We start from the raw sequence: 27,384 nt of genomic DNA, 5'->3' as shown, positions 1-27,384 counted from the left end.
ATATGAAAACCTTTTTCTCCTTCCTCTCAGCCTTTGGAATCAAATAGATACAGATTCAAAACCTGCCACTTAACTAGCTATGTGACCGTAGATCCCATTTCTCACTATTTTAGCTTCCTCACTTATAGAATGGACATAAAACATGTACCAGATAATGGTTGCCATGAGGATTAAAGATATACAGGGTAAGGCAAAAGTAGGTTTACAGTTGTGCATAGGAAAATAACACAATCTATCCTAATATATAAAAACCCAGGGTCCGTAACTACCTACCGACCAATGGCTCGACCAAACACTGAAAGTCAGTCCTGCAGTCAATGCTGGGTTGCTGTGGAGACCCAGCACTGACTGCCACCGTTGTGGGCGTGGCAACCCAGCACTGACTGCCAAGGGGGCTGCGGATCAGGTCCAGAGAGACGCTCGAAGAGAGAGAGGCAGGGTCTGATCTGCAGCCTCCATGGCAGCTGTTGATCAGCCGTTGGCCTCTCTCTTTCTCTCGGACTTCGCCAGCAGCCGCGCCTCTGTTTCTCTCTGGGCCTCCACAGGGGCTGCTGATCAGCCCCGTCGCTCTGATCAGGCCCGGAGATAGGCCCAGAGATGCTGACTGGCATAGAAACTGATCAATCAGAACCAAATCTGGGTGAACTGTGAGGAGCCAATGGCCTGCCTAGGAGGTGGAACTTTTGACACTGTCTGGCATAGAAACCGAACAATCAGAACCAAATCTGGGTGAACTGTGAGGAGCCAATGGATGTCTAGGAGGCGGAGCTTTTGATGCTGACTGGCACAGAAACCGACCAATCAGAACCAAATTGGTCGGCAGGGGAGGGCAGTTGGGGATGAGATCAGACCGGCAGGGAGGGTAGTTAGGGGCGATCAGGCCGGTAGGGGAGAGCAGTTAGAGGCGAGATCAGGCTAGCAGGGGAGGGCAGTTGGGGGAAACCAGGCTGGCAGGGGAGGGCAGTTAGGGGTGATTAGGCAGGCAGGCAGAGGCAGTTAGGGGTGTTAAGGCAGGCAGGCAGGCAGAGGGGTTAGGGGCAATTAGGCAGGCAGGCAGGTGAGCAGTTAGGAGCCAGCAGTCCCAGATTGTGAGAGGGATGTCCGATTGGAGAGGGTGCAGGCTGGGCTGAGGGAACTTCTCCCCTACCCTGTGCACGAATTTTGTGCATTGTGCCACTAGTATCCTATATAATAAAACCCTAATATGCAAATTGACCCAATGGTGGAATGACTGGTTGAACTGACCACCAGGGGGCAGATGCTCAATGTAGGAACTGCCCCCTGGTGGTCAGTGCACTCCCACAGGGGGAACGCTGCTCAGCCAGAAGCCGGGCTCATGGTTGGTGAGTGCAGCGGAGGTGGCAGGAACCTCCGCAGCAGCACTAAGGAGCAGCGAGCCACGCGGTAGGGAGCAGCAAGCAGACAGGCAGTAAGGAGCGAGGGGTCTCGGACTGTGAGAAGGCACAGGCTGGGCTGAGGTACCCCTACCTCCTCCACACCCAGTGCACGAAATTGGTGCACTGGGCCTCTAGTATATATATAAAAGCCTAAGCAACCAAACAACCGGTCGACCAGTCTCTATGATACACATTGACCACCAGGGAATAGATACTCAATGCACAGGATCAGGCTCCCTCCTGTCTTGATCAGGCCTGCAGCGATCGGGCTCCCTCCTGTCTGGGTTGGGCCTGCAGGGATCTGGCTGAAACCAGCTATCCAACATTCCCCGAGGCCCACAGGCCAGGCCGAGGGACCCCACCAGTGCACAGATCCGTGCACGGGGCCTCTAGTAATCCTATCTAATAAAAGTGATATGCAAATTGACCATCATTCCAACATACAAGATGGCCGCCCCCATGTAGTCAAAGATGGCCACCCCCATGTAGACACAAGATGGCCGACAGGAGAGGGCAGTTGTAGGCAATCAGGCCAGCAGGGGAGGGCAGTTAGGGGTGACCGGGCTGGCAAGGGAGAAAAGTTAGGGGTGACCGGGCCAGCAGGGGAGGGTAGTTGGGGGCGACCAGGCCTGCAGGGGAGGGCAGTTGGTGGTGACCAGGCCTGCAGGGGAGGACAGTTAGGGGCAATCAGGCCAGCAGGGGAGCAGTTAGGCATCAATCAGGCTGGCAGGGGAGTGGTTAGGGGGTGATCAGGCTGGCAGGCAGAGGGGTTAAGCCAATCAGGCAGGTAGGCAGGGGAGTGGTTGGGAGTCAGCAGTCCTGGATTGTGAGAGGGATGTCTGACTGCCCGTTTAGGCCCGATCCCAAACGTGCAGTCGGACATCCCTCAAGGGGTCCTAGATTGGAGAGGGTGCAGGCAGGGCTGAGGGACACACCCCCCCATGCACAGGGCCTCTAGTTAATAAATAATAATGTAGGAATAAACTATGTGCTCACACCTGTAAACCTACTTTTGCCCCACCCTATGTATAGTTTCCAGTACAATTTTTTGTCCTTAGATTTTCATCTTGTGATTGTGTATCTCCATTTCAAGGGCTACCATTTTTTTAAAAAACGAATAGACCTTTTTTGTTTGGTTGGTTTTTTTAATCTTCACTTGAGGATATTTTTTCTATTGATCTTCAGGGAGAGTGAGAAAAACATGGAAGTGAGAAAGAAACATCAACTGGTTGCCTCCTGCATGCATCTTGACCAGGACCAGGGATCGAACCTGCAAAGTGAGGTATATGCCCTTGACTAGGAATTGAACCCTTTGATCTGTGGACCAATGCTCTACCCACTGAGCAACCAGTCAGGGCTAGACTTATGTTTTTTAACTCTAGAAATAAATGAAATTAGTATCAGAATAGAAAATATGGAAAGGTCTAGCTGGTATGGCTTAATGGTTACAGCAGGGGGGGTCCTCAAACTTTTTAAACGGGGCCAATTCACTGTCCCTCAGACCGTTGGAGGGCCGGACTATAGTTTTAAAAAAATATATGAACAAAGTCCTATGCATACTGCACATATCTTATTTTGTAGTAAAAAAAAACAGCAAGAACACCCGCATGTGGCCCGTGGAACGTAGTTTGAGGATGCCTGGGTTAGAGCATCAACCTGCAAACTTGCACACCCAAGGTCTTGGGTTCAACTCCTGGTCAAGGACATGTACCTGGTTTGCAGATTCGATCCCCTGGCCCCAGTAGGGGCAAGTGTGAGAGGCAGCTAATCAATGTGTCTCTCTCACATCAGTGTTTCTCTCCTTCTCGCCCTCCTACTCTATCAATGGAAAATATATTCTCAGGCGAGTATTAATCAAAAAAAAAAGAAAGAAAGAAAATATGGAAAGGAGCACACTTGTTTACTAATGAAGGACTTTGTAATAACTAAAGCTGCCTTTAAAAAATAAAAGTATCATAAGGTAAACAAAAATTGCATATAATGTGAAGTGATGGGTTTTAACTAAACTTTATTGTGTTGATCATTTAACAATATATACATATCTCAAATCATGTTGTGTGCCTTAAACTTATATAATGTTATATGTCAATTATATCTCAATACAACAGGAAAAAAAATGTTTTTAAATAGAAGTGACCACTGTAGAGTAGAGATACTTATTGGGGTGGGTGCTGAACAGCTTATCAGGAATGCTACTGAAGGGACTCCTCCCTTCACCACAGTTTAAATTAGCTCATCTCCAAGGTTCCTCTTCACTCAAGATTCTGAGGTGCTCATGGGAGGATTCTAACTCATAATTGTGCAAATAATCACTAAAAAAAACATGGTTAGAGAAAAAGTGTTGTGTATAAATCAGTACTTCTCAGGTTACACTTTCTGAGAACTAGTTTCTAAAACAAAACTAAGTTTCTAAAACAGACTTTCAAAATATCATTAAAGAGCCTTTGGCCCTTACTTCAGCCTTAAATAAAGTAACGTGAAAAAATCAGAGACAACTGTATTTCTTGCACACAACTGAACTCTCTTTTTAATAGCATTTAAAAATAAAGAATTATTTAAAAAATTGTTATGGCAGTATCTTGTCATTGTTATTTGAAAATTGTTTAATTGAATTCTATTGTAATTAAGAAACATAGTTTTATTTTAAAAATAAATTTGTTTAATCTATATATATAACTACAACTGTCTAAATAATTTTTTCTCATTAAAATATCCTGAAGCAGGGAGGACAAAGGATTAGTTATAGTTGTCAGCCATATTTTATGTGTTTGGGTTTTCTCTTAAAAATGCTGGGGTTTTCCTTTTGGATTGATTTTCTTCATAAATTTTAACTTTAGGGCAGTGGTTATGAGATTTAGAAACTTAAGCTTTTGAAAGGCCATCTAATCCCTACTTTGTAAAAGGTTAGTTGACTTAATTAGATAATATTGTAGAGTTAATAAAATTAAGATTACAGGATATATCACTAATCTTGGTCCAGATGTCCCAAATGAATATACTTGGTCACAAAGGGATCCTAGCTAGGAGAATATAATTGGATCAGATAGGAAAAAGGAAACCTAATTAGAAAAACCTAATCAGAGTTGACTTTTTGGATACAACAGAGAGTTGGATTTCTCCTTTTGCTGCTAAGTGGATGATTTATTAAAGCATTTAAAGAAGTTGGTATTTTAAAAAACAAACAGATTAAGTACCTTTTGCCAGAGTACTTAAGTATATATCTTCTAGAGTTTCTAGATTTACATGGTATGAGTCTTAAAACCAGGCCTTCAAAAGTAAATACTATTAACAAATGTTGCTTTTAAAGGAACTAATTTTATCTAAACATTAGCTTTTTCTATGCTTTTAGATTGTAAATCAGGAAAATGATAAAAATTTTGAGTTTATTGATATTCTTATCAAAGCCAAAGCATTATATTATCAGAACTAAAACATTACATTATAGCTCACTTTGAACAGAGCATGTACTTTCATATCACACTGCCTACTCCTGAAACTATTTTGACTAGAATTACAACCCATGTCTTAGAAGGCTTTTATATGCATTTGCCACTAAAGCAGTAATTCTGGGATGGAGCCTAGTAATATGTATTTAACAAGCCTTCCAAGTGATTCTGCTGCACATTGAAAGTTGGAGAACCATTGATTAAAGCATGGAATTTTTCTGCTTTTCCTCAGAAAAAAAATTAAAATGTCCAATTAAAGTAAAATGTTTGCATTCCTCCCTAGAGAAAGGGTAGCTTATCATCCTTCCACATGCTACCAGCTCATCTTGTCCTTTTCTTCCTTCATTAGCTGAATATATTTTATCAGACCCAATACATGGTTTCAGTAGCTTTAACCAAACCCTCATTGTTGCTTGTAGAGCTCTGAGATGTCAACAAAGAGAACACCATGACTTCATTCATGTCACTGCTAATCCTGCTACGCATGAATGCTCAGATGATTTTCAGTTTGTGAGCAGGTAGAGAATGTTCAGTAAAATATGATGGAGTCTTGATGTCCTTGAGACAAAATAATAAGATTGCAAATGGAAGCCACACATAACTAATATTTGTATGTTGGAGTAACAGCTGGCATAAGAAGTACTGAAATGAGAAATTAAATGTCAAACAGGAAATTTACCATTTATTATAGTACCCAACAATGATAACGAAGAGTAGAGAACTGCCTTCAAATGCAGGTCAGGGCCCAGTATGGATTTGAGTAACAAAAAAACAAACTTCTGACTTCATGGCATATTTCAGCACCATTTGTTAAAGCTAAATTTCAAAGAAAACAGTTTTGCAAAGAAAAATGACTAAAATACTTCCCACATTATGAACCCCTAAACCAGTGGTTCTCAACCTTTCTAATGCCGCGACACTTTAATACAGTTCCTCATGTTGTAGTGACCCCCAACCATAAAATTATTTTCATTGATACTTCATAACTGTAACTTTGCTACTGTTATGAATCGTGATATAAATATCTGTGTTTTCCAATAGTCTTAGGCGACCCGGAGAACCGCTGCTATGGAGCCCAAGACCATCGGAAAACACAGATATTTACATTACGATTCATTAATAGTAGCAAAATTACAGTTATGAAGTAGCAACAAAAATAATTTTATGGTTAGGGGTCACCACAACGTAAGGAACTGTATTAAAGGGTCGAGGCATTAGAAAGGTTGAGACCACTGCCTAAACCTTAAAAAGCTCTGCTTTTCCAGCCATGTAAAACAACTTTTTACTTGTATCTGTATTACCAACTTTTGGTAATTTTGGAATATCAAGTAGATGGATGTTAGCTTTTTCTTAATCATACAGTGACATTTTATTCCATCATTCTTATCTAAATGCACAGTGTAATAATATATATACTATATTAGTATACCTGTTATTGTAAACTCAGTTAAGGCCTAAAAATTACAAGGTACAAAGATTTAGAATTGCATGTAAGTTGCAGTGAAGGAGAAATTTCCAGGGGCTCTTTGAAAATCTTACTGGAATCTTCGTGAACCTTTTTTGCTGAATGTATGTAACTGCTGGCTCATATAGCATGTTTAAGGATTATGAATGTATCTGTGTAATATATGCCTTTATTCTTTAATGATGATATGGATTATAATAATACATATCTTCATTTCCTGCTACATTTTAAGGCACCTGAGTTAATTTTAATAATCTAGGTATATTTGGCCAGTAATGTATGTTTAGAAATAGAGTTTATAGTATCAGTGATTACTCTAATATGATAATGTTCTCTTATTTCAAACAGCTAGTTAAAGGCCTTCAGCAAGAGCTGAATCGATTATATTCCCTTTTCTGTTCTCGGAATCCAGACTTTGAAGAAAAAGGGGGTAAAGTCTCAATTGTGTCACATTCACTGGGATGTGTAATCACTTATGACATAATGACTGGCTGGAATCCAGTTCGATTCTATGAACAGTTGATGCAGAAGGAAGACGAGTTGCCTGATGAAGGATGGATGAGCTATGAAGAACGACACCTTCTTGATGAACTCTACATAACAAAACGACGGTAAAATACCCTAGTCTCTTAAAAGAATTTAAAATGTCTTCATGGAATTGCAGGAACTCTTAGGAGAAAACTAAGATTTTCACGATAAATAAAAAATACATTATTCATGGTACAAAGATTACTAGATAACATGGCTAATCAAGGAGAGACTGTTTTCATGCTAATTATATGCATTTTCCTTTAGCATAAAATAAATGGTTTTGTCATCTGCCTCTTTTTCTGTCTGTCCTTCACAACTTATTAGGAGTGAAATCTAAAACATATTCCAAGCTGAGTCACTATGTAGAATCCTTTGTAGTTTTACTAATCTTAAAAGATGTGCCCTTACCTATCTTATTATTCTAGAAATAATTTTCTAGCCTTTTTTTCCCTTGGCAAATATATTTTTGACAGATTTTATAATTATCTGATCATTTGTGGCCCTCTGGATATTATCGTTTAGTTTGCTACACCCCTCTCTTCATCTGTAGTTACATGCTCTTTCTTCTTTGTCCTTTTAGTAACTATCCAATCAATTTAATAAAACAGTGAAAAATCACTCATTTTGGTAGTTAGCATTATATAAAAATCACCAATTTATATAATACCCAATTTTTACTCAGAAAGCCTTGGGTTTGTTTTAATCTTATGGAAGTTTAAGGGTTCTATATATAATCTTATTCAGTACCAGAGTAGATACATAAAGTTTACCATAGCAAATTAATTTATAGTTTTGAAAGAAAATGTCATATTGGCAAACCTCAGAACAGCATTTTAGATTTAAAATCCAGTAAGAAAAAAAAAAATTTAACAGGCTTATAAAATGAATTGCACCCTTTTTTTTTAAACTTAGTTCTATTGTTTATTAAATGTAAGTAGATATGGAACATTTAATGGGGAAAATTGAAATAACCCAAATGTTCACTAGCAAAGAAGGGTTGAAAAAAACTATGGTTCGTTCATGAAATAGACAGTTACACAGCTGTTTTAAAGATTAAAGTAGATCAGAAAGTAATGAAATAAAAGGATCTCTAAGATTCATTATTAAGTATAGAAAAAAAAGAACAATATATATGGTATGAACATTTGGTGTGATTTTATATATATATATATATATATATATATATATATATATATATATATATATGCTATTTTTATTTTTCGGTGTTTTTGAGAGAGAGGAAGGGAGAGGGAGAGATAGAAATATCGATCGACTGCCTTCTGCACACTACCTATTGGGGATCAAGACCAAAACCCAGGCATGTGCTCTAACTTGAAATCCAACAGGGACATCTTGGTTCATGAGATGAAGCTCAACCACTGAGGCACACCAGCCAGGCTAGTATGCTTTTATTTGCCTCACATTTTACTAGAGGATCCACCAAAAAATACTACTAATGGCAGGTATTATAAAAAGTAGAAATACTTTTACTAATTATTTTATAGACTTTCTGTACTACAGTACATGCATTTATTAAATACTGTCATTAGGAATTGATTTTGAGGAATTAAATAATGGGTCTTTAATTCTTTAGACTTTAGTGAACTAATGAGCATTTAATATATATGAAATCATAAATACAAATGTGTATACATAATTTTATACTGCTTCCTAGGCTGAGAGAAATAGAAGAAAGGCTAAATGGATTGAAGTCATCATCTATGACACAAATACCTGCCTTGAAATTTAAGGTAAGAAAAGACTGATGAGATTTTCATTATCTGTCTCACTTTTTTTCCAAACAGCATTTGCAGCATGACATTCAGTGAAATCTAAATTATTGTTCTATCAAATTAATTTATTGAACACATATGTTGGACATTGCTAGTTTATAGATTCTACAAAGAAAATAATGGTCAAGACAGTTCCGCAGCCCTTAGGATATGTAACACAGTGTTATTGGTGTTATTGGCAGTATGCAGAATGATGTATGTATGAAAAGGGGGTTTTAATTTTGGCTATAAAGGATTACAAGGGAATAACACTTATACTTGTTATCAATAAACTGGAATGTTGCCAAGTGGAGGAAAGGAAAAATGCTATTCTGTGTAAAAGAAAGAACATAAGGATATGGAGAGATATAATGTTAGTACCTCCAAGAAAAACAAAATAATCTCAAGTAGTGGCGGGGGGAAATAAGAGGCAGATCTGGGAAATATTTAGTAGTTAGAATTAACAAACCTTAGTGACCAGCTATTTGTGGGTTGTAAGAAAACTAAGTGGATGATTCTAGGGATGGAAAGCTGGTATTTCGATCAATGAAAAATACATAACCAAAGCACAAGATAACACACGTGGTTAGTTTTGGCACAGGTTGAGCAAACCATTTGGGCTGTCATGGACAGGACTCAGGGCAAGGGGGCTGTTGAAGAGCTAGAAATAAAGAACTTATCCTATCTAATAAAAGAGTAATATGCAAATTGACCATCACTCCAACACACAAGATGGCAGCCCCTATGTGGTCAAAGATGGCTGCCCCCTGTGGACACAAGATGGCCGCCACAAGATGGCCAGCAGGGAAGGGCAGTAGGGAGGGACCAGGCCTGCAAGGTAGGGCAGTTGGGGGCGACCAGGCCTACAGGGAAGGGCAGTTGAGGGAGACCCAGGCCTGCAGGGGAGAGCAGTTGGGGGGGACCAGGCCGGCAGGGGATGGCAGTTGGGGGGGACCAGGCCTGCAGGGGAGGTCAGTTAGAAGCAAACAGGCTGGCAGGGGAGCAGTTAGGCATCAATCAGGCTGGCAGGGGAGGGAAGTTGGGGGCAAACAGGCTGGCAGCAGAGTGGTTAAGGGTGATCAGGCTGGCAGGCAGAAGCAGTTAGGGACAATCAGGAAGGAAGGCAGGCGAGCAGTTGGGAGCCAGCAGTCCTGGATTGTGAGAGGGATCCCAGATTGGAGAGGGTACAGGCTGGGCTGAGGGACAAATCCCCCACCCCCCGTGCACGAATTTCGTGCACCAGGCCTCTAGTATTTGATATGTACAATGGGAAGCTTTTTAGGGTTTTTGAGCACCAGAATGGAGCTGTCAAAAGCAAATCACAGGAACTTAACATACAGGTTAAGTAATGGAAAGATACAGAATTTTTTTAAATAGTAAGAATTTGGGGGAATGCTTTGTAAAGTATATGATTATCTAACCACTGTGCTGTATCCCTGAATCTAATACAAAATGATATTGCATGTAAACTCAGGATTTAAAAAAAGTTTCCCATTACTAGAAATTATGCACCATAATTGTGTATCTTTATATATATAAAGACTAATATGGAAAGTGTCCCCTCGGGACTTTGGCCAGGAGAACGGGAGTTCAATCACACACTATGATGTGCGCTGACCACCAGGGGGCAGCGCAGAACATGGCGGGCGACCAGTGGTGGCAGCGGGGCTGCGGGAGTGAGGGAAGGAGGAGGCAGGGAGACGGGGAACCTGATTGGTCCTGATCACCAGCCAGGCCTAAACACCCTACCCGTGCACGAATTTTGTGCACTGGGCCTCTAGTCCTACGTAATAATAGAGTAATATGCAAATTGACCATACCTTCGCTACACCCACAAGCCACGCCCACCAGGAAACCATGGATCGCAGGCAACTGGGGGTCGGCTCCTGCGATCCATCGCAGGGACGCTGGGGTGCGGCTGAGCCCAAGGCCAGAAAAGCCTCCGGCGGAGGCTTTTCCGGCCTTGGGCACCAGCGGGGAGCCTGCAACGGATCTCAGGCAACTGGGGGTCAGCTCCTGCGATCCGTGGTAGGGAAGCTGGGGTCTGGCCAACCCCAAGGCCGGGAAAGCCTCCACTGGAGGCTTTTCTGGCCTTGGGCACCAGCAGGGAGCCTGCGATGGATCGCAGGCAACTGGGGGTCCACTCCTGCGATGGGTTCTGCTACTGTGGTGGATTGCAGAGAGCTGGGGTCCCCTGCCCAATGGGTGGTGTCTGCAATCACAGGGAGCTGGAGGTCCCCTTCCCAAGCCTAAAGCTTTGGCCAGAGGCTTTAGGCCTGGGCAGGACACAGTCGATGATTGGTGTGAACTATAGAGGAAACACCTTTTCTGACTGCCCATTGGCTAAGCTTCCTGTATGCCACTGGTAATATTCTTAGTAACTCGGGTAATAAGAATCCAAAAAGGTGATCTAGGGTTTTTCCACCACACTTCTGGAGAAAAAAAACAAAGGTCCGCTGCTGGAGGGCTAAGAAATGTCATATCCTGCCCTAGCCGGTTTGGCTCAGTGGATAATGCCTAGGCTTGCTGACCGCAGGGTCTGGGTTCAATTCTGATCAAGGGCATGTACCTAGGTTGCAGGCTCCTCCCTGGCCGGGGCCCAGATCAGGGCTCATGCAGGAGGCAACCAATCAAAGTGTTCCTCTCACTTTGATGTTTCTCTCTGTCTTTCCCTTTCTCTTCCACATTCTCTAAAACTCAATGGAAACACCCTTAGGTGAGGATTAAAAAAAAAGAAAGAAAGAAATGCATATCCTATGAAAGACACATCTTGAAAATGCCTAAAGAAAGTTGTCATTTTTTCTTGGTGAAGGGACTGGAGTCGTGTTGATGAAAATACCTTGGTGGCTGTGGTGACTAGCAGTGGCTGCAGCAGCAGGGTGATGGGGCTGGTGCCTTCCCCTGACCAGCCCGGTTGCCTCCCACAAAGGGAGGCCAGACTGCGGCTTAGGCCCGCTTCCCGTGGGGATCGGGCCTAAGCCATCAGTAGGACATCCCCTGAGGGCTCCCAGTATGTGAGAGGGGGCAGGTTGGGCTGAGGGACCCCCCACCCTCAGTGCACAAATTTTGTGCACCAGGCCCCTAGTATAATATAAGTCATATGTAGTCTAATAATTTGGATTTTTAATTGCTATTTAATTACTCATAGAGGAAAAGTATAGAAATCTGAAGTTTAAAAAGGAATATCTGATGAATTGGCAAATTAATATTTAGGACTCCAGAGTTCTAATTTCTGTGCCTATTAATTAGCAGATAGATTTACTTTCAGAATACAGGTGTTAGATCTCTTACGGGTGACCACTGAACTTAATAGAAGAAAAACATAGATATTGACAAACTTTGGTCTGGAGAGTGGGGAAACTTTGATTCTGATCATGAGGCTTTGCCACTAACTAGTTATGTAATATTAGCCAAATCATTAAACATCTCTGAATTCATCTGTTTAGTCATCTCTGGACAAGGAGAATAGACTAAATGTCTAAAGCTCTTTTTCATCTTTAAAATTCTTTGATGGAAAAAAAAAATTAGTCCACGCTCGGGGTGAAGTGAGAGTATTAATACATGCTCTCTCCAATTGGAATCTTCTGCATATCCCTTTCTTCGTGGGGTTGGTGTTTGAAGGAAGTGTTAACAGCAGGCTGCGGCCTATGCCGAGCAGATAATCGTATCAAAAGTTAAAGATTTGGAGCTCCAGAACACAGGTCCCCAATTGGCGCAAACACGCAGATTCAGAGGAGCTCTACACTCCACCACTAAAAGATCAGATTTCGCCTGGGATAAGGAGAAAGAGAACTACATAACCAGACATCCGGAGAAGAGAGACCATGGGGTGACAAAGAAACAGCCCACATATGAAAGAAAAGCAGGCATCACCAGAAAAGGAAGTAAACGAAATAGAGGCAAGCAACATGTAAGAGAAAGAATTCAGAGAAATGGTCATAAGGTGGCTGAAGGAATGGAAGACAAATTCGACAATATGAGTAAGAACCAAGAGGAAATGAAGAAGAACCAAGAAGAAATAAAAAATGACATCACTGCTGTAAAGAACTCAATTGAAAGCATCAAGAGTAGACTAGAAGAAACAGAGGACCACATCAGTGAGCTAGAAGACAGGGTGGGAAAAAATACCCAATTAGAGCATCTTCTAGAAAAAATAATTAAAAATCAGGAGGAGAGCCTAAAGCAGTGATGGCGAACCTATGACACGCGTGTCAGCACTGACACGTGTAGCCATTTCTGATGACACGCGGCCGCTGAGACGTTCGCATGCCGAGGATGAAACATTTGCTGCTCCTGAGGATGAAACATTTGCGAAATAATGTTTTTTCCTCAAAGTGACACACCACCCGAGTTATGCTCAGTTTTTTGGCGAAGTTTGACACACCAAGCCCAAAAGGTTGCCCATCACTGGCCTCAGGGAACTTTAGGACAACACAAAACAAAATAACATCTGCATAATCGGGGTTCCAGAAGGAGATGAAACTGAGCAAGGAATAGAAAACCTGTTTGAAGAAATAATGACAGAAAACTTCCCTGATATAGGGAAGAAAATACCCACACAAATCCAAGAAGCTCACAGAGTACCAAGCAAAATGAACCCCAAAAGACCGATGCCAAGGCACATTATAATTAAATTGGCAAACACCAACGACAAAGTAAGAATCTTAAAAGCAGTGAGAGAGAGACAGAAAGTTACATACAAAGGAACCCCCATCAGACTAGCAACTGATTTCTCAACAGAAACTCATCAGGCCAGAAGGGAATGGAATGAAATATACAAAGTCATGGAAAGGAAGGGTCTGAATGCAAGAATACTGTACCCAGCAAGGCTATCAGTCAAAATTGAAGGTGAAATCAGGAGCTTCACAGACAAAAAGGGACTAAGAGAATTTATCACCAGCAAACCAGCAATGCAAGAAATGCTAAAGGGTCTGCTGTAAAAAAATATATAGGAAGCAAAGAAGGAACATGGGGATAAAGAATAAAAATGGCAACAAATAAGTACCTATCAATAATAACTTTGAATGTAAATGGATTAAATGACCCAATCAAAAGACATAGGATAATGGATTGGATAAGAAAACAAGACCCATATATCTGCTGTCTACAAGAAACCCACCTCAGAAAAAAAGATGCACACACAGACTGAGGGTGAAGGGATGGAAAAAGGTTTTCCAGGAGAATGGAAATGAAAAAAAAGCTGGGGTAGCAATACTTATATCTGACAAATTAGATCTCAAAGTGAAGGACATAACAAGAGATAAGGAAGGCCACTTCATAATACTAAAGGGATCAATCCAACAAGAAGAAATAACTCTGGTAAACATATACGCACCCAATACAGGAGCACCCAAATACATTAAAAAAACTCCTAGAGGATATCAAGGGAGAGATTGACAACAGTACAATCATAGTAGGATACTTTAATACCCTACTATCACCATTGGACAAATCCTCTAAACAAAAAATCAGCAAAGAAACATCAATCCTAAATTACTCACTAGACCAGATGGAATTAATTGACATCTTCAGAACATTTCACTCCAAAGCCACAGAATATACATTCTTATCAAGTGCACATGGGTCATTTTCAAAGATAGACCATATGTTAGGACATAGGCAAAGTCTCTTCAAATTCAAGAAGATAGAAATCATAGCAAGCATCTTCTCAGATCACAGTGGCATAAAACTGGAAATCAACTACAGTAAAAACAATCCCAAAAAATCTAACACATGGAGACTAAACAGCATGCTATTAAACAATGACTGGATTACCAGAGACATCAAGGAAGAAATAACAAACATCATGGCAACAAATGACAATGAAAACACAACAATCCAAAATCTATGGGACACAGCGAAAGCAGTCTTGAGAGGGAAGTTCATAGCACTACAAGCCTACTGCAAAAAACAAGAAACAATGGTAATAAATTACCTAACCCTACAACTCAAAGAGTTAGAAAGAGAGCAACAAGAAAAGCCCAGTGTATGCAGAAGGAAGGAAATAATAAAGATCAGAGCGGAGATAAACAACATAGAGACCAAAGAAACAATACAAAAGATCAACAAAACCAAGAGCTGGTTCTTTGAAAGGATAAACAAGATTGATGAACCTCTAGCCAGACTTACCAAGAAGCAAGAGAGATGACCCAAATAAACAAAATCAGAAATGAAAGAGGTGACATAACAACATACCCCACAGAAATACAAAGGATTGTTGAAAAATACTACGAACAACTTTATTCCAACAAACTGGACAACCTGGAGGAAATGGACATATTCCTAGAAAAATATAACCTTCCAAAACTCAATCAGGAAGAATCTAAACAGCTCAATAAGCCAATATCTATGGAAGAAATTGAAATAGTCCTCAAAAAGCTTCCAGCAAACAAAAGCCCGGGGCCAGATGGCTTCACAGGGGAGTTTTACCAAACATTCAAGGAAGAACTAAAACCTATCCTCCTCAGACTATTTCAAAAAATTCAAGAGGAAGGAACACTTCCAAGCTTATTCTATGAAGCCAGCATCACCCTAATACCAAAACCAGATGAAGACAACACAGTGAAAGAGAATTACAGGCCAATATTCCTCATGAACATAGATGCCAAAATCCTCAACAAAATTCTAGCAAATTGGATCCAGCAGTACATCAGAAAGATCATACACCATGACCAAGTAGGATTTATCCTAGGAATGCAAGGAAGGTACAATATCCGCAAATCAATAAATGTAATACATCACATAAACAAATTGAGAGATAAAAGTGACATAGTCTTAGCAATTGATGCAGAAAAAGCATTTGACAAAATCCAACACCCTTTCTTGATAAAAACTCTCAACAAGGTAGGAATAGAAGGCTCATACCTCAACATATTAAAAGCTATATATGATAAACCCACAGCTAACATCATACTCAATGGGCAAAAACTAAAACCATTTCCCCTAAGAACAGGAACAAGACAGGGATGCCCACTCTCACCACTCCTGTTTGACATAGTACTGGAAGTATTAGCCATTGCAATTAGATAAGAAGAAGAAATAAGAGGCATCCAAATTGGAAAAGAAGAAGTAAAGCTGTCCTTACTTGCAGATGACATGATATTGTACATAAAAACCCCAAAAGACTCCATCAAAAAACTAACAGACTTAATAAATGAATTCAGCAATATAGCAGGATACAAAATTAACGCCAAGAAATCTATGGCATTTCTATACACCAATAGTGAACTTACAGAAAGAGAGGCTAAAAAAGCAATCCCATTTAACATCGCACCAAAAAAATTAAGATACCTAGGAATAAACTTAACTAAGGAGGTAAAAGACCTATACGTGGAAAACTATAGGACACTGAAAAAAGAGATAGAGGAAGCCATAAACAGATGGAAGAACATACCATGTTCATGGATTGGTAGAATCAACATCATTAAAATGTCCATACTACCCAAAGCAATCTATAGATTCAATGCAATCCCCATTAAAATACCAACGGCATATTTCACTGACCTAGAAAGAACTCTCCAAAAATTCATCTGGAATTTAAAAAATACCTCAGATAGCCACAGCAATCCTGAGAAAGAAGAATAAAGTAGGAGGGATCTCAATACCACATTTCAAGCTGTATTATAAAGCCATTGCTCTCAAAACAGCCTGGTACTGGCACAAGAACAGACATATAGACCAATGGAATAGAATTGAGAATCCAGATATCGACCCAAACCACTATGCTCAAATAATATTTGACAAAGGAGGCATGAACATACAATGGAGTCAAGACAGTCTCTTCAATAAATGGTGTTGGGAAACTTGGACAGATAAATGCAAAAAAAGAAACTAGATCATCAACTTACACCATACACAAAAATAAACTCAAAATGGATACAGGACTTAAACATAAGACAGGAAACCATAAAAATACTAGAGGAATCCACAGGCAGCAAAATCTCAGACATATGCCGAAAGAACTTCTTCACTGATACTGCTCCTAGGGCAATGGAAGCTAAAGAGAAAATAAACAAATGGAACTACATCAAAATAAAAAGCTTTTTTACAGCAAAAGAAACCATCAACAAAACAACAAGAAAGCCCACTCTATGGGAGAACATATTTGCAAATGCTATCACTCATAAAGGTTTTATCTCCAACATCTACAGGCAGCTTATGCAACTTAATAAAAGGAAGATAAATGATCCAATAAAAAAATGGGCAATGGACCTAAATAGAATCTTTTCAAAAGAAGACAGAAGGAAGGCCAAGAGATACATGAAAACATGCTCAAAGTCACTAACTATCCGAGAGATGCAAATCAAGACGACAATGCGGTACCATCTCACACCTGTCAGAATGGCTATCATCAACAAATCAACAAATGACAAGTGTTGGCAAGGATGGGAAGAAAAAGGAACCCTTGTGCACTGATGGTGGGAATGCAGACTGGTGCAGCCACTGTGAAGAACAGTATGGAGTTTCCTCTAAAAACTAAAAATGGAACTCCCATTTGACCCAGTAATCCCACTCCTAGGAATATATCCTAAGAAACTGGAAACACCAATCAGAAAGATATATGCACCCCTATGTTCATAGCAGCACAACTTACAATAGCTAAGATTTGGAAACAGCCTAGGTGCCCATCAGCAGATGACTGGATCAGAAAACTATGGTACATCTACACAGTGGAATACTATGCTGCCATAAAAAAGAAGGAATTCTTACCATTTTCAGCAACCTGGATGGAACTGGAGAACATTATGGTAAGTGAAATAAGCCAGTCAATGAAAGAAAAAATACCACATGATCTCACTCATTTATGGATAATAAAGAACATTATAAACTAATGAACAAAAGGATAGATACAGAGGCAGTAAAGCATCAAACAGACTGTCAAATCACAGCGGGAAGGTTAGGGAGAGGTGGGGGAGATAAGAGATCAACTGAAGGACTTGTATGCATGCATATAAGTATAACCAATGGACGCAAAATACTGGGGGGTGAGGGCATGTATGGGAGTGGGGTGGGGCAATGGTAAGATATGTACACATATAATACCTTAATTAAAAAATGGGGGGAAAAATAAAACAAAATTCTTTAATGGATATAGATATCACTAAAATAGTCATTAGTCTTCTCTGAGAATATTCCTTTATTATAATGTCTATCAAACTGCTGACCAATCATAAAGAAAGAAAAGTTTTTTATTCCATGAATTGAACCATTTAACAAACATTTGTTATGTGTCTCACCAATGCATTTGCTATAGTATGCATGTGTGCATCTGTGTATATCAACTAGAAAGGATTTACATAGCTTTGTCTTCTAGCTCTACTATTAAAAAAATTTTTAATATATTTTTATTTATTTCAGAGAGTGGGAAGGAGAGAGGAATAGAAACATCAATGAAGAGAGAATAATTTATCGGTTACCTCATGCATGCCCCCTACTGGGGATAGAGCCCACAACCCAGGCATACTTTATTTTTCTCTCTTTATAGAAGAAACTAGTGTCCTGGTGCACGGATTTGTGCACATGGAAAGAAAATTAGTTAGAAGAAATATTTTAATATCACTATTCGCATCTTGCTAATGAAAAGAAAATAGGATTCTACTGAATCTCCTATCTCCAGGGCTTCTGTGAGGATCAAATGAAATGAAGCATAGTAAAATGCTTCATAAACATTTGGTTAAGCTGTAAAATGTTTTCCCCTGGCTATAAAGCAAGTCAGGTTTCTAGGCTGAAGAAACTCCAAGGATGCTAGTTGCTAGGGAGAGGAAGCCAGGCGTTGCTACATGATGTCATTACCCGGCGCCCACAGCCACCGTTTTCAGGCCGGGCTGGGCTGGGTGTCGCATTTTGTGCCATGGGGTCTTGGCAGCATTGGCTGAGATTTGTTGGGGTGTCGCTCCAGGGTGGTGACAGGGCCTGTGTCCCACTTGGGGGAAGCCAAGTGTTGGTTTGTTGGCACCAGGTCCATGGTGCCATTTATTTTTAAATGGTCAGTGCGTATCATGGCAGCTCCTGTGTTGAGCATCTGCCCCCTGGTGGTCAGTGAGCATCATACCTACCAGTCAGATGGATGAACACTTAACCTTTTATATATATAGATGACCTTGATTTTTTCTTCAGAAATTGATGCTTTTATCTCTTTCACTCTGATTTTAAATGCTTTTTCTTATATTTTTAATTTTTCTTAACACAAGTTAATTTTCTTCAGCCTTCAATTCCTTAGAAACAAATAAAAACAAAAACTTCCTCAAATTTCCTTTAACATAAAGGTATCATTTCAAAATATATATTTATTCTTTTTTTTTTTTTTTCATTTGGAGAAAAAGAAGAATCACTCCAGAGGCTTTGTGGGAAGGGATTAAAGATAACATAAAATTGAAGGCAGGGACACCGTCATAATCTAGTCCAGATGAGAGGAGATAAAGTGAAATGTTAGAATCTGTTGGAATGACTTCTTCAATGTTTGGGATTAGAGGGAAGGATGAATTTGGGATGTCTCACTCATCAAGATATGGAATCTGAGAGAGTTAGGGTGAATCTAGAAGGAAAAGATGTTTCATTCTATATGTAATCCAATGCAGTTGACCACCCTATTTTTCTTGAAGCCCCTACTTCCTTGTTTTCCATGATACTATTTTCCTGGTTCGTTTTCTCCTTTCACTCTTCCCTTTGTTTTTTCCTCCTTTGCCTGCTAATCAAATGAAGACATTCTTCATAGTTCTATCTAAAGCCATTTTATTCTGTGCACTTCCTAGGCAGTCTTTTTTTTTTTAAATATATTTTTATTGATTTCAGAGAGGAAGGGAGAGGGAGAGAGAGATAGAAACATCAATGACGAGAGAGAATCATTGATCAGGTGCCTTCTGCATGCCTCCTACTGGGGATGTGCCCACAACCAAGGTACATGCCCTTGACCAGAATCGAACCTGGGACCCTTCAGTCCACAGGCCCGATGCTTTATCCACTGAGCGAAACCAGTTATGGCTTCCTATGCAATCTTACCCATTCTTTTGGTTTTACACATCACTTCTATAATGGCCAAAAATAGACTTGGATGGTGACATATCCAGTTCTATATCTCTTGTCCTAAATTTCAGCTACCTGTTAGAGATGTTACAGGTATCTCAAACTTGTTATGTCTTCACCCATTCATGCTGACTCCACCCTGGCCCCTCATAGTTTCATTTGTGAATGGGACAGCTAGTCCTACCTGGGTTCAGATTATCTTTTGCCTAAACTTTTTCAGTAATTTCCTACCTTGTCTCCAAATCACTAGCCTCTCAATTTTTTAATTTAAACTCCTAAAACATGGATCAAATCCTATTCTCCTTCACTACCTATAAAATAAATTTAAGTCCAATTTTCTTAGTCAAATAGCCAAGGTTTTATAACATTCTCTCACTCCAAGTTACATTTTCCCCACATCCAATTTTTCAACCATGTCGGACTATTTCTGTTCTCTAAATTAAACCAGCTTCTTTCCTGCTTCTGCTCTAGTTCATGTGGTTCCATCAGTTTGGAATATCCTTTAACAGTGACCCAACCCCAACTGTGGAAATTCTTTTCATCTTTTTGACCCATGCAAATTCTTCCTTCTTTGTAAAGCCCTCAGAGTTGGAATTAATTATTCCTTTCTTTGTTCTTATATAGCAGCCATTTTCAACCAGTGTGCCATTAGAATTTTTAAAACATGTAATACCTGACTGTTTAGTCAGAGGCACTGACCTCTTTTCCTTTAGATTGCCAAATTAAAAAATCTCAACAGCCAACAGAACAATAGCTGTCCAGTATGAATGAATCAAAATTATACCTTTTTTTTGTCAGATCAGCAAAAAAATATAATTAATTTTTGGTATGCCGCAGAATTTTAGTAATTAGTTTATGTGTGCCATGAAATGAAAAAGGTTGTAAATCTCATACTTTCCCTAACTTATGAATTTATTTTATTTTGCCATTCACACAAGATTATAAAGTCTGAGTGTAGAAGCTCTGCCTTATTCATCTTTTTTAAAATTTATCTTTATTGTTGAAAGTATAACAGATGTCCCTCTTTTTCTCTCATTGCCATATTTGTCTTTATATCCTCCATAGAACCAAGTATATTACTTCACACAAAAGAGTAGTTTAATAAATCTTTGATTAGTGTGTAGAAACACATTGGAATTAATTATCTTCTTAACATTCTCATTCTTCATTTTCTATTATATTGAAAGATATATTTGAAGTTGTTGCTAGGAAGATTGTATAGAATAACTAATGATTAGCATATAGTTATCATGCAGATGCCATCTAGACAAAGCTCATAGAAAAAGACATACTTGAAGATAATTTTATTATTTGTATTTTACCATATGTTATATTGTGCTCAAATTCTGTTGAAAAACACTTCACTATTTTTTAAATTGTCAATGGCTTGAATATTTTAGGTTGAGAATTTCTTCTGCATGGGATCCCCACTAGCAGTATTTTTGGCATTGCGTGGCATTCGCCCAGGGAACACTGGAAGTCAAGACCATATTTTGCCCAGAGAGATTTGTAACCGGTTACTAAATATTTTTCACCCAACAGATCCAGTGGTGAGTTGCACATACAGACATTTTTCTCTCAATATTAAATTGTTCCTAAAAGAATCTATAAGAAATTTACTAGGTATTGAATTAATGAGAAAGAGTTCATTTATCTTTTGTATTTGCATAGGTTCATATTTTTAAAACATTTGTGTTTTGGATGATGTGGGACTCAGGAAGTAAAATATCTTAGAGATGACCTGTTTATGTTGTACTTATAGTATAAGAATATAATGTAAAAATATTATCTTGATAACTAATACAAGGGATGAGAATCTTCTGTACTTCCAAACCATAACCAGTTGTAATACCAATAACCTAGCAATCATAAATTTTGAGAATCCCACTTTAAATATTTTTTTCTCTAAAATATGCTACAATATTGAAATGTATGTGGTAGATCCCCTTAGAAGTGAAAATATTTAAATATTATGTATTAAACATGAAAAGATGGAAGAGCTTGGTTTAGCCTGGTGGGATTATAAATTTTTGGGTTTTTACATGTTCTATTGTAAATAATTTTTTAATACGAACAGTCCAAGGGGCTTTCATCCAGGTAAATAGTTTAATGCATCATTTTTCAGATGAAAAAAAATGATTCCTTAAACCCTTTGGGGGACTAGGCTAGATATGCCTAAAATTAAAACAAACTATTTTAAGTAGCATTCTGAAAAATAGCTTTATATAATTGTGTAAAGTCTTTTAAAAGATTGTTAGCTAGTACCAAATAAATAAAACACTGACTAAACACTAGAATTTTAGAAAATTTCCCATATGTTAAAGAATCAAAACTGCTATCTTTAAGAAATAAATTTAACTGAACTGGAATCTAATATAAGGCTTAAATACAGACTGCACAGTCTTAGCCCAAGTCACTTCAGAGACTGTTTCTTATCTAAATGATGCAGATGATAATGTTTACTTCATAGGTTTGTTAGGATTAAGTAATATATATTAAAACATCTAGCTAGATGTTCCATGTCTCATTAATATACATTCATTTTATTCATTCTTTTTATAACTTGAAAGTGAACTTGAGTTCATAGGTAAAATCTGAGCTTTCATTGTCCTTTGTATAATGTTAAAGTTTGTTCCATTATAAAGGACGGTTCCAAACTCATTTCGTTAATATAAATTATTTTTATTATTTTATAGTTTTTTGTGATTTTTTTTAAGTAATGCTTTTTTAGTGTTTATGTCATAACTGTGCTAGGCAGTTTTTACAAACATTATCTATTTCCAACATCCTTGTGCGGGAGGAAGTTACCGCCTTTCTATAGCTCAGGAAACTGAGACTGAGACCTTGTGACAGAGGCTAGAATATGAACTCAGGGGATACTGACACCAAATCCATTGCCATTTCTGCTGTATCGCCTCCACTTCACAGTAGACAAATAGTCTTCTATTGGGATCTTATTTGTGTGTTACTATGTTAATCTATTTGAAAGTGGAGTTTCTAAGAGCTTCTGAGTTAGTAATAATTGCCTTTATTTACTGTGTTCCAGTTTACTCTTGACTGCTTCTGCTTTATTTGTGAGACTAAAATTAATCTGTTAGATGATGTCAGGGCATAATAAAAATGAATTTTTTTTCTCTGAGTACTAAACTAACTCTGTTTTTTTTTTACATAGTCCCATCATTAAGGAAATACTAGACCAACTACTATTATTAAGAGTGAACAAATTGGAAATACATGTTAGAAATTATCAGGTTTTTAAAAATTCCCTAAGGTCTGCTGAGCATGCAATCGAATAAAAATAAACAGAGTTTACTAAAATCCGAGCTTTAATGTTGTATTTCTTTCTTTTTTTTTTTTTTAATCAAGGCTTATAGATTAGAACCATTAATACTGAAACACTACAGCAACATTTCACCTGTCCAGATCCACTGGTATAATACTTCAAATCCTTTACCATATGAGCATATGAAGCCAAGCTTTCTCCACCCGTGCAAAGAATCTACCTCAGTTTCAGAGAATGAAGGCATTTCCACAATACCAAGCCCTGTGACCTCACCTGTCTTGCCTCGCCGACACTATGGAGAATCTATAACAAATATAGGCAAAGCAAGCATATTAGGTAATTTATCTTCAGTATTCCTTATCAATGAATATAAGTACTTCTTATTCAGGCATTAAATTTGGGAGATTTGGAAATATTCTATGTATTACAAACCAATAGTTAATCCACGTGTTTAGAATTAACTACCCTCTCGCTGTTCATATTTGAGGGCCAAAAACCTTGAATTTCTCTAATTTAATCCAATCCAATAGTTTTAGAGGTGAGATAGCTGAATGCACAAGGGTCTGAGAATCAAGTCCCTCATTTTAACTTCTCCCTACTACTTCCTGTGAGATCTTGGGCAAGTCCCATAGATCTTAATGCTTCCTCATCTGTGAAATGAGGAGGTACTTGAGTTCTAAGGGTGTCCCTGCCATCTAGTTCTCTGATCCATGTCCCAAAAGTCTCTTAAATTGTGTCCTTCCTGAGGGCAACAAGGATATTTCATTTGTCTCTGAATGCTCTCCATTACCAGCTACAATATTTGTTGTAGCACCTGGAGTTCAGTAATGTGCCACTTGAATTTGTCCATTGCTTTTGGTTATAAGTTGCCTTAATATAAAATGCCACAAGGTGGCACTCTAAATAGGCTTTACCTGCTGGTTTAATTGCTATTTCACTTTGTCATACAGATTGTTTATTGATAACTTTTTATTACATACCCACCTAACTTCAGTATTAAGCATATCAACAGGAAATATATGCCCGTGTCGTATATTTATAATCTTACCAAATACTTTAATAAATAATGATCACTTGAGTAAAATAGAATCTTTATTCTTTTGTAAGCTATATTCTTAAAGTCTGTACACTCTCTTTCTGTTAAACACCATTTTTATTTAGAAACCTACAATTAAATTGTAACTTTTTTATGTTCCCACTCTGGAAAAACATGACTAGAGCTTGGTGCCTCTGCCAATTGGCAATAATTATGGGTGGTGCTCTTTGGCTTGGTATGTGGTGTAATTCAGCAGAATGACTGCCCTGTTTTGTGAAATGCAGGGGCTGCTAGCATTGGAAAGGGACTTGGAGGAATGTTGTTCTCAAGGTTTGGACGTTCATCTACTGCACAGCCATCTGAGACACCTAAAGACTCAATGGAAGACGAGAAGAAGCCAGTTGCCTCGCCTCCTACTACCACTGTGGCAACACAGACCCTTCCACATAGCAGTTCTGGCTTTCTTGATTCTGCATGTTAGTTCATATTGTTTTTTATGCTATATCTTTTTTAAATTGAGGAGAGCAGAGAGGATTATGATATCAACACAGGCAGTCAACTCTAAAATCTAAAGCTTTAAAAAAATTTATTTCTGCTGCTTATGTTTTTAAGACTAATCCCAGGTAAATGCAGTTTTATTCTCTGCATTGGTGAATTAATAATAATCAGGGCCTTATGGCATGGGGGTCTTAAGCATCAAGCATAAAACAAATCTCTATGAGGTAAGCACCCCCTGGTTTTTATAAACTAGATTTTTAAAAATATGGTCTTCTCAACCTTAAAAATGCATGTATTTGCATCAAACCTATGCTGTATCTACTCTTGATACTTTTTAAAAACCACTATGCCAAAGCCATTCTGCTACTTATCCCACTGTTCCTTTTATCCAACCCAATACTAAAACCATGGCTTCCAGTTCTAGCCCCACTACTGGTGCAAAGCAGGTACTCAAGAGATGAGTGAATGAATGGATTTATTCTGGACGTGGCATTAGAATGAAGCTATGTTTAATTTTTTTCCAGTGGACTTAAAAGGTCTAAAACCTTGAATTGTTGTGAAACACTAATACACTTACTTAGTATATATTTACTTCCAAGGTTGTAAACTTGACCCTCAATTTTAAGTGTCCAGTAAAATAAGACTAAAAAGTCAAGTCCTGTTTTCCCATTAGTTTATATAAGGAAATGTAGATTCTGAAACTAGCCTACTTCCTTTCTGTACTATGAGAAGAGGAAAACTTTCTCTAGAGATGTTTAAACATTTTATTTCAGATACTTAAAGACTTGTTTTCTTACTGTGTCTGCTGCTCTAAATTTCAAAATGGCCAGCATTGCCATCCGTAAAACATGCTTAAAAGGAAGTTCAGTTTTGGCCTCATAGAGGATGGATCTTTCTCCAAGTGAACCCCACCCCAGGATTAATTATCCTGGACATTGGACATTTCTATTTAGACCAATGGCATTTTTTAACTTGATCTTATCTTTGTCAGATTCTAAGTGCTGGAAATTCTTTAATTGCAAGCCTTTTGAATGCTGCCTAGAAAATTCATTTTATACTTTGATATTTGTACAAATTTCATATGTCTTGCAATTCCTATACTATTGGTGACTTAAGCTCTCACTTCTACTTAATATCAGGATTGTGATTGTGAAAATACAAAAGTCTGTTGTAACATGCAGATGTTAAAAGAAAACTACTGAGGAAAAATAATTTTTCTCAAAGAATTTTGTGACAGGATAGATAAAAAGTCACAATTCCTCATAATTTTAATGCACAACAAAGATGCTAGTCAATAGTGGGAGGAATGAGAGGACAAAAAGAGCAGCCGAAGTAGCACAAGAGAAAGGATGATGAAGACAGAGACAATCTATAGGATCTGAGGGAGGAAAACTATTTTTCAGTTTTGGGTTTTTTTTTTAACATAGTAATATTCAAAATGATAAGAGAGAAACTTATTCTTTCTGGACAATGGTGAATAGAGGTGCTTAGCTGTATTGTATCATATATTTTGATAGCTTAACAAAATACATTTGCTGTCATTCTTACATATAAATTCTTTGTTAGGCCTAATGGTAAATTTTTTTGTCAACTATACACACAACTAAATCTGAGCTAACCATGAATCTTAGTTGCATATATTCATCTCTAAATATAGATATATAACTATTAAAATTGGGCCACTACTCCTATAGTAGAATTCTGTCTTTTAAATCAAATCCTCAAGATTTGCCTTACTAATTCTTGGACTTGCCTCAAAGATATGCTCTTCTGTGTAATCCTGATTTAAACAAATTGCTTAAGTCTTACTTGCTATTTTGGCTATCTCTTGCAAATCATAAAAGTTGCTTAAATCTTCCTTTTGGAATTTGGTCATTGTGATTAGGTAATTCTGGCTTCTTTCCTTCTTTCTGCTCACCTTCATTGCCTCGGTTCTTCTCCATAACCTTTATTCTGAAGCTACCAACTTTGATTCTCTCTTTCTTTGAAGGTAAGATGGACACAGGCTTTGAGTTCATGATCAATCAGGGTTTCTCTCTTTGAAGAGTAAGTTCTATCAGTTGTCATCAATTTGATGGCACTAACTAATCTTCATTTCTTTTTAAAAAGTCTAGGTTTATTCCCAGTGGTTTTACTATTTTCATTTCTTATGCTCCCCGTGTTTGTAACAAAAAGGAAAGATCTGTTTGTTTCAGCATTTTTTTCCCTCTAGATCAGAACTTAAATGAACTATACATTTTGGGGATATCTTGATGTTAACAGATTATGACATTTTATTTCAAAATTAATTAGGCTTACATTTTCCATGAAAGAAATCTTTACAAAAATCAAAATGTGTACTTCTTTATGTATGCTAGGTTCAATCGGCTTATTTGAGAGGACTGTTCTAACTTTTGGCCACTGCATCATTGAAGGCCATTTGTAACTATCAGCCAACACTTTACAGCATCTTGTGTTTTTTTTTCACAGATTTCAGACTTCAGGAGTCGTTCTTAAATCTCCCACATCTTCTTTTTCCGGAAAATGTAATGCAGAATAAAGATAATGCCCTCGGTATGGTATATGTTAGGAATAGCATTCAGAATACTATGGAAATGCTCTCTACTTAGAGAGTTCTGCTCATTGAAAAATTGTATTACTTCTTCTATGAAATCAGCCTATAGACTATTTTATATGTTTCTGTATTTTCTAATCTTAAATGGTAGTGATTCTGAAACCCAACTATTGATTAGTGCCTTATGTGCTAAAATATATGATACTCCTACAAAGAAGGAACCTTTTAGAGAGGGAGAAAAGCACAAGCCATTTTTTCCTTCTCTTTTATCCTAAAGGCTTCACTATACTTCTTATGTACTACACTAGCTATAAAAGGTTTTCATAGCGTAAAGGATGTAGTTATTTCTAGCTACTTCAGATATTAGTAACACTACCACT

At 38.3% G+C, this 27,384-nt stretch overlaps 1 protein-coding gene across 5 annotated transcripts in view; it reads left to right on the top strand.

The window, feature by feature from the left end:
* DDHD1 (DDHD domain containing 1) overlaps positions 1 to 27,384 on the top strand; it is a 93,825-nt gene that overhangs the window by 58,811 nt on the left and 7,630 nt on the right. For 3 of the 5 annotated variants that reach the window (XM_079769047.1, XM_079769045.1, XM_079769044.1), the window contains 6 exons: positions 6,657 to 6,919; positions 8,515 to 8,590; positions 21,034 to 21,183; positions 23,000 to 23,252; positions 24,237 to 24,428; positions 26,920 to 27,003. In XM_079769047.1, the coding sequence (XP_079625173.1) occupies positions 6,657 to 6,919; positions 8,515 to 8,590; positions 21,034 to 21,183; positions 23,000 to 23,252; positions 24,237 to 24,428; positions 26,920 to 27,003 (1,018 nt within the window). The remainder of the gene's footprint in view (positions 1 to 6,656; positions 6,920 to 8,514; positions 8,591 to 21,033; positions 21,184 to 22,999; positions 23,253 to 24,236; positions 24,429 to 26,919; positions 27,004 to 27,384) is intronic. The other 2 variants (XM_079769048.1, XM_079769046.1) reach the window with 1 other exon arrangement.

The sequence above is a fragment of the Cnephaeus nilssonii genome (genome assembly GCF_951640355.1).
Source record: "Cnephaeus nilssonii genome assembly, chromosome: 4".
In the NCBI taxonomy this organism is placed as follows: Eukaryota; Metazoa; Chordata; class Mammalia; order Chiroptera; family Vespertilionidae; genus Cnephaeus; species Cnephaeus nilssonii.
Note: the sequence above shows the minus strand (reverse complement) of the source record. Positions and strands in the feature narration are given on the sequence as shown.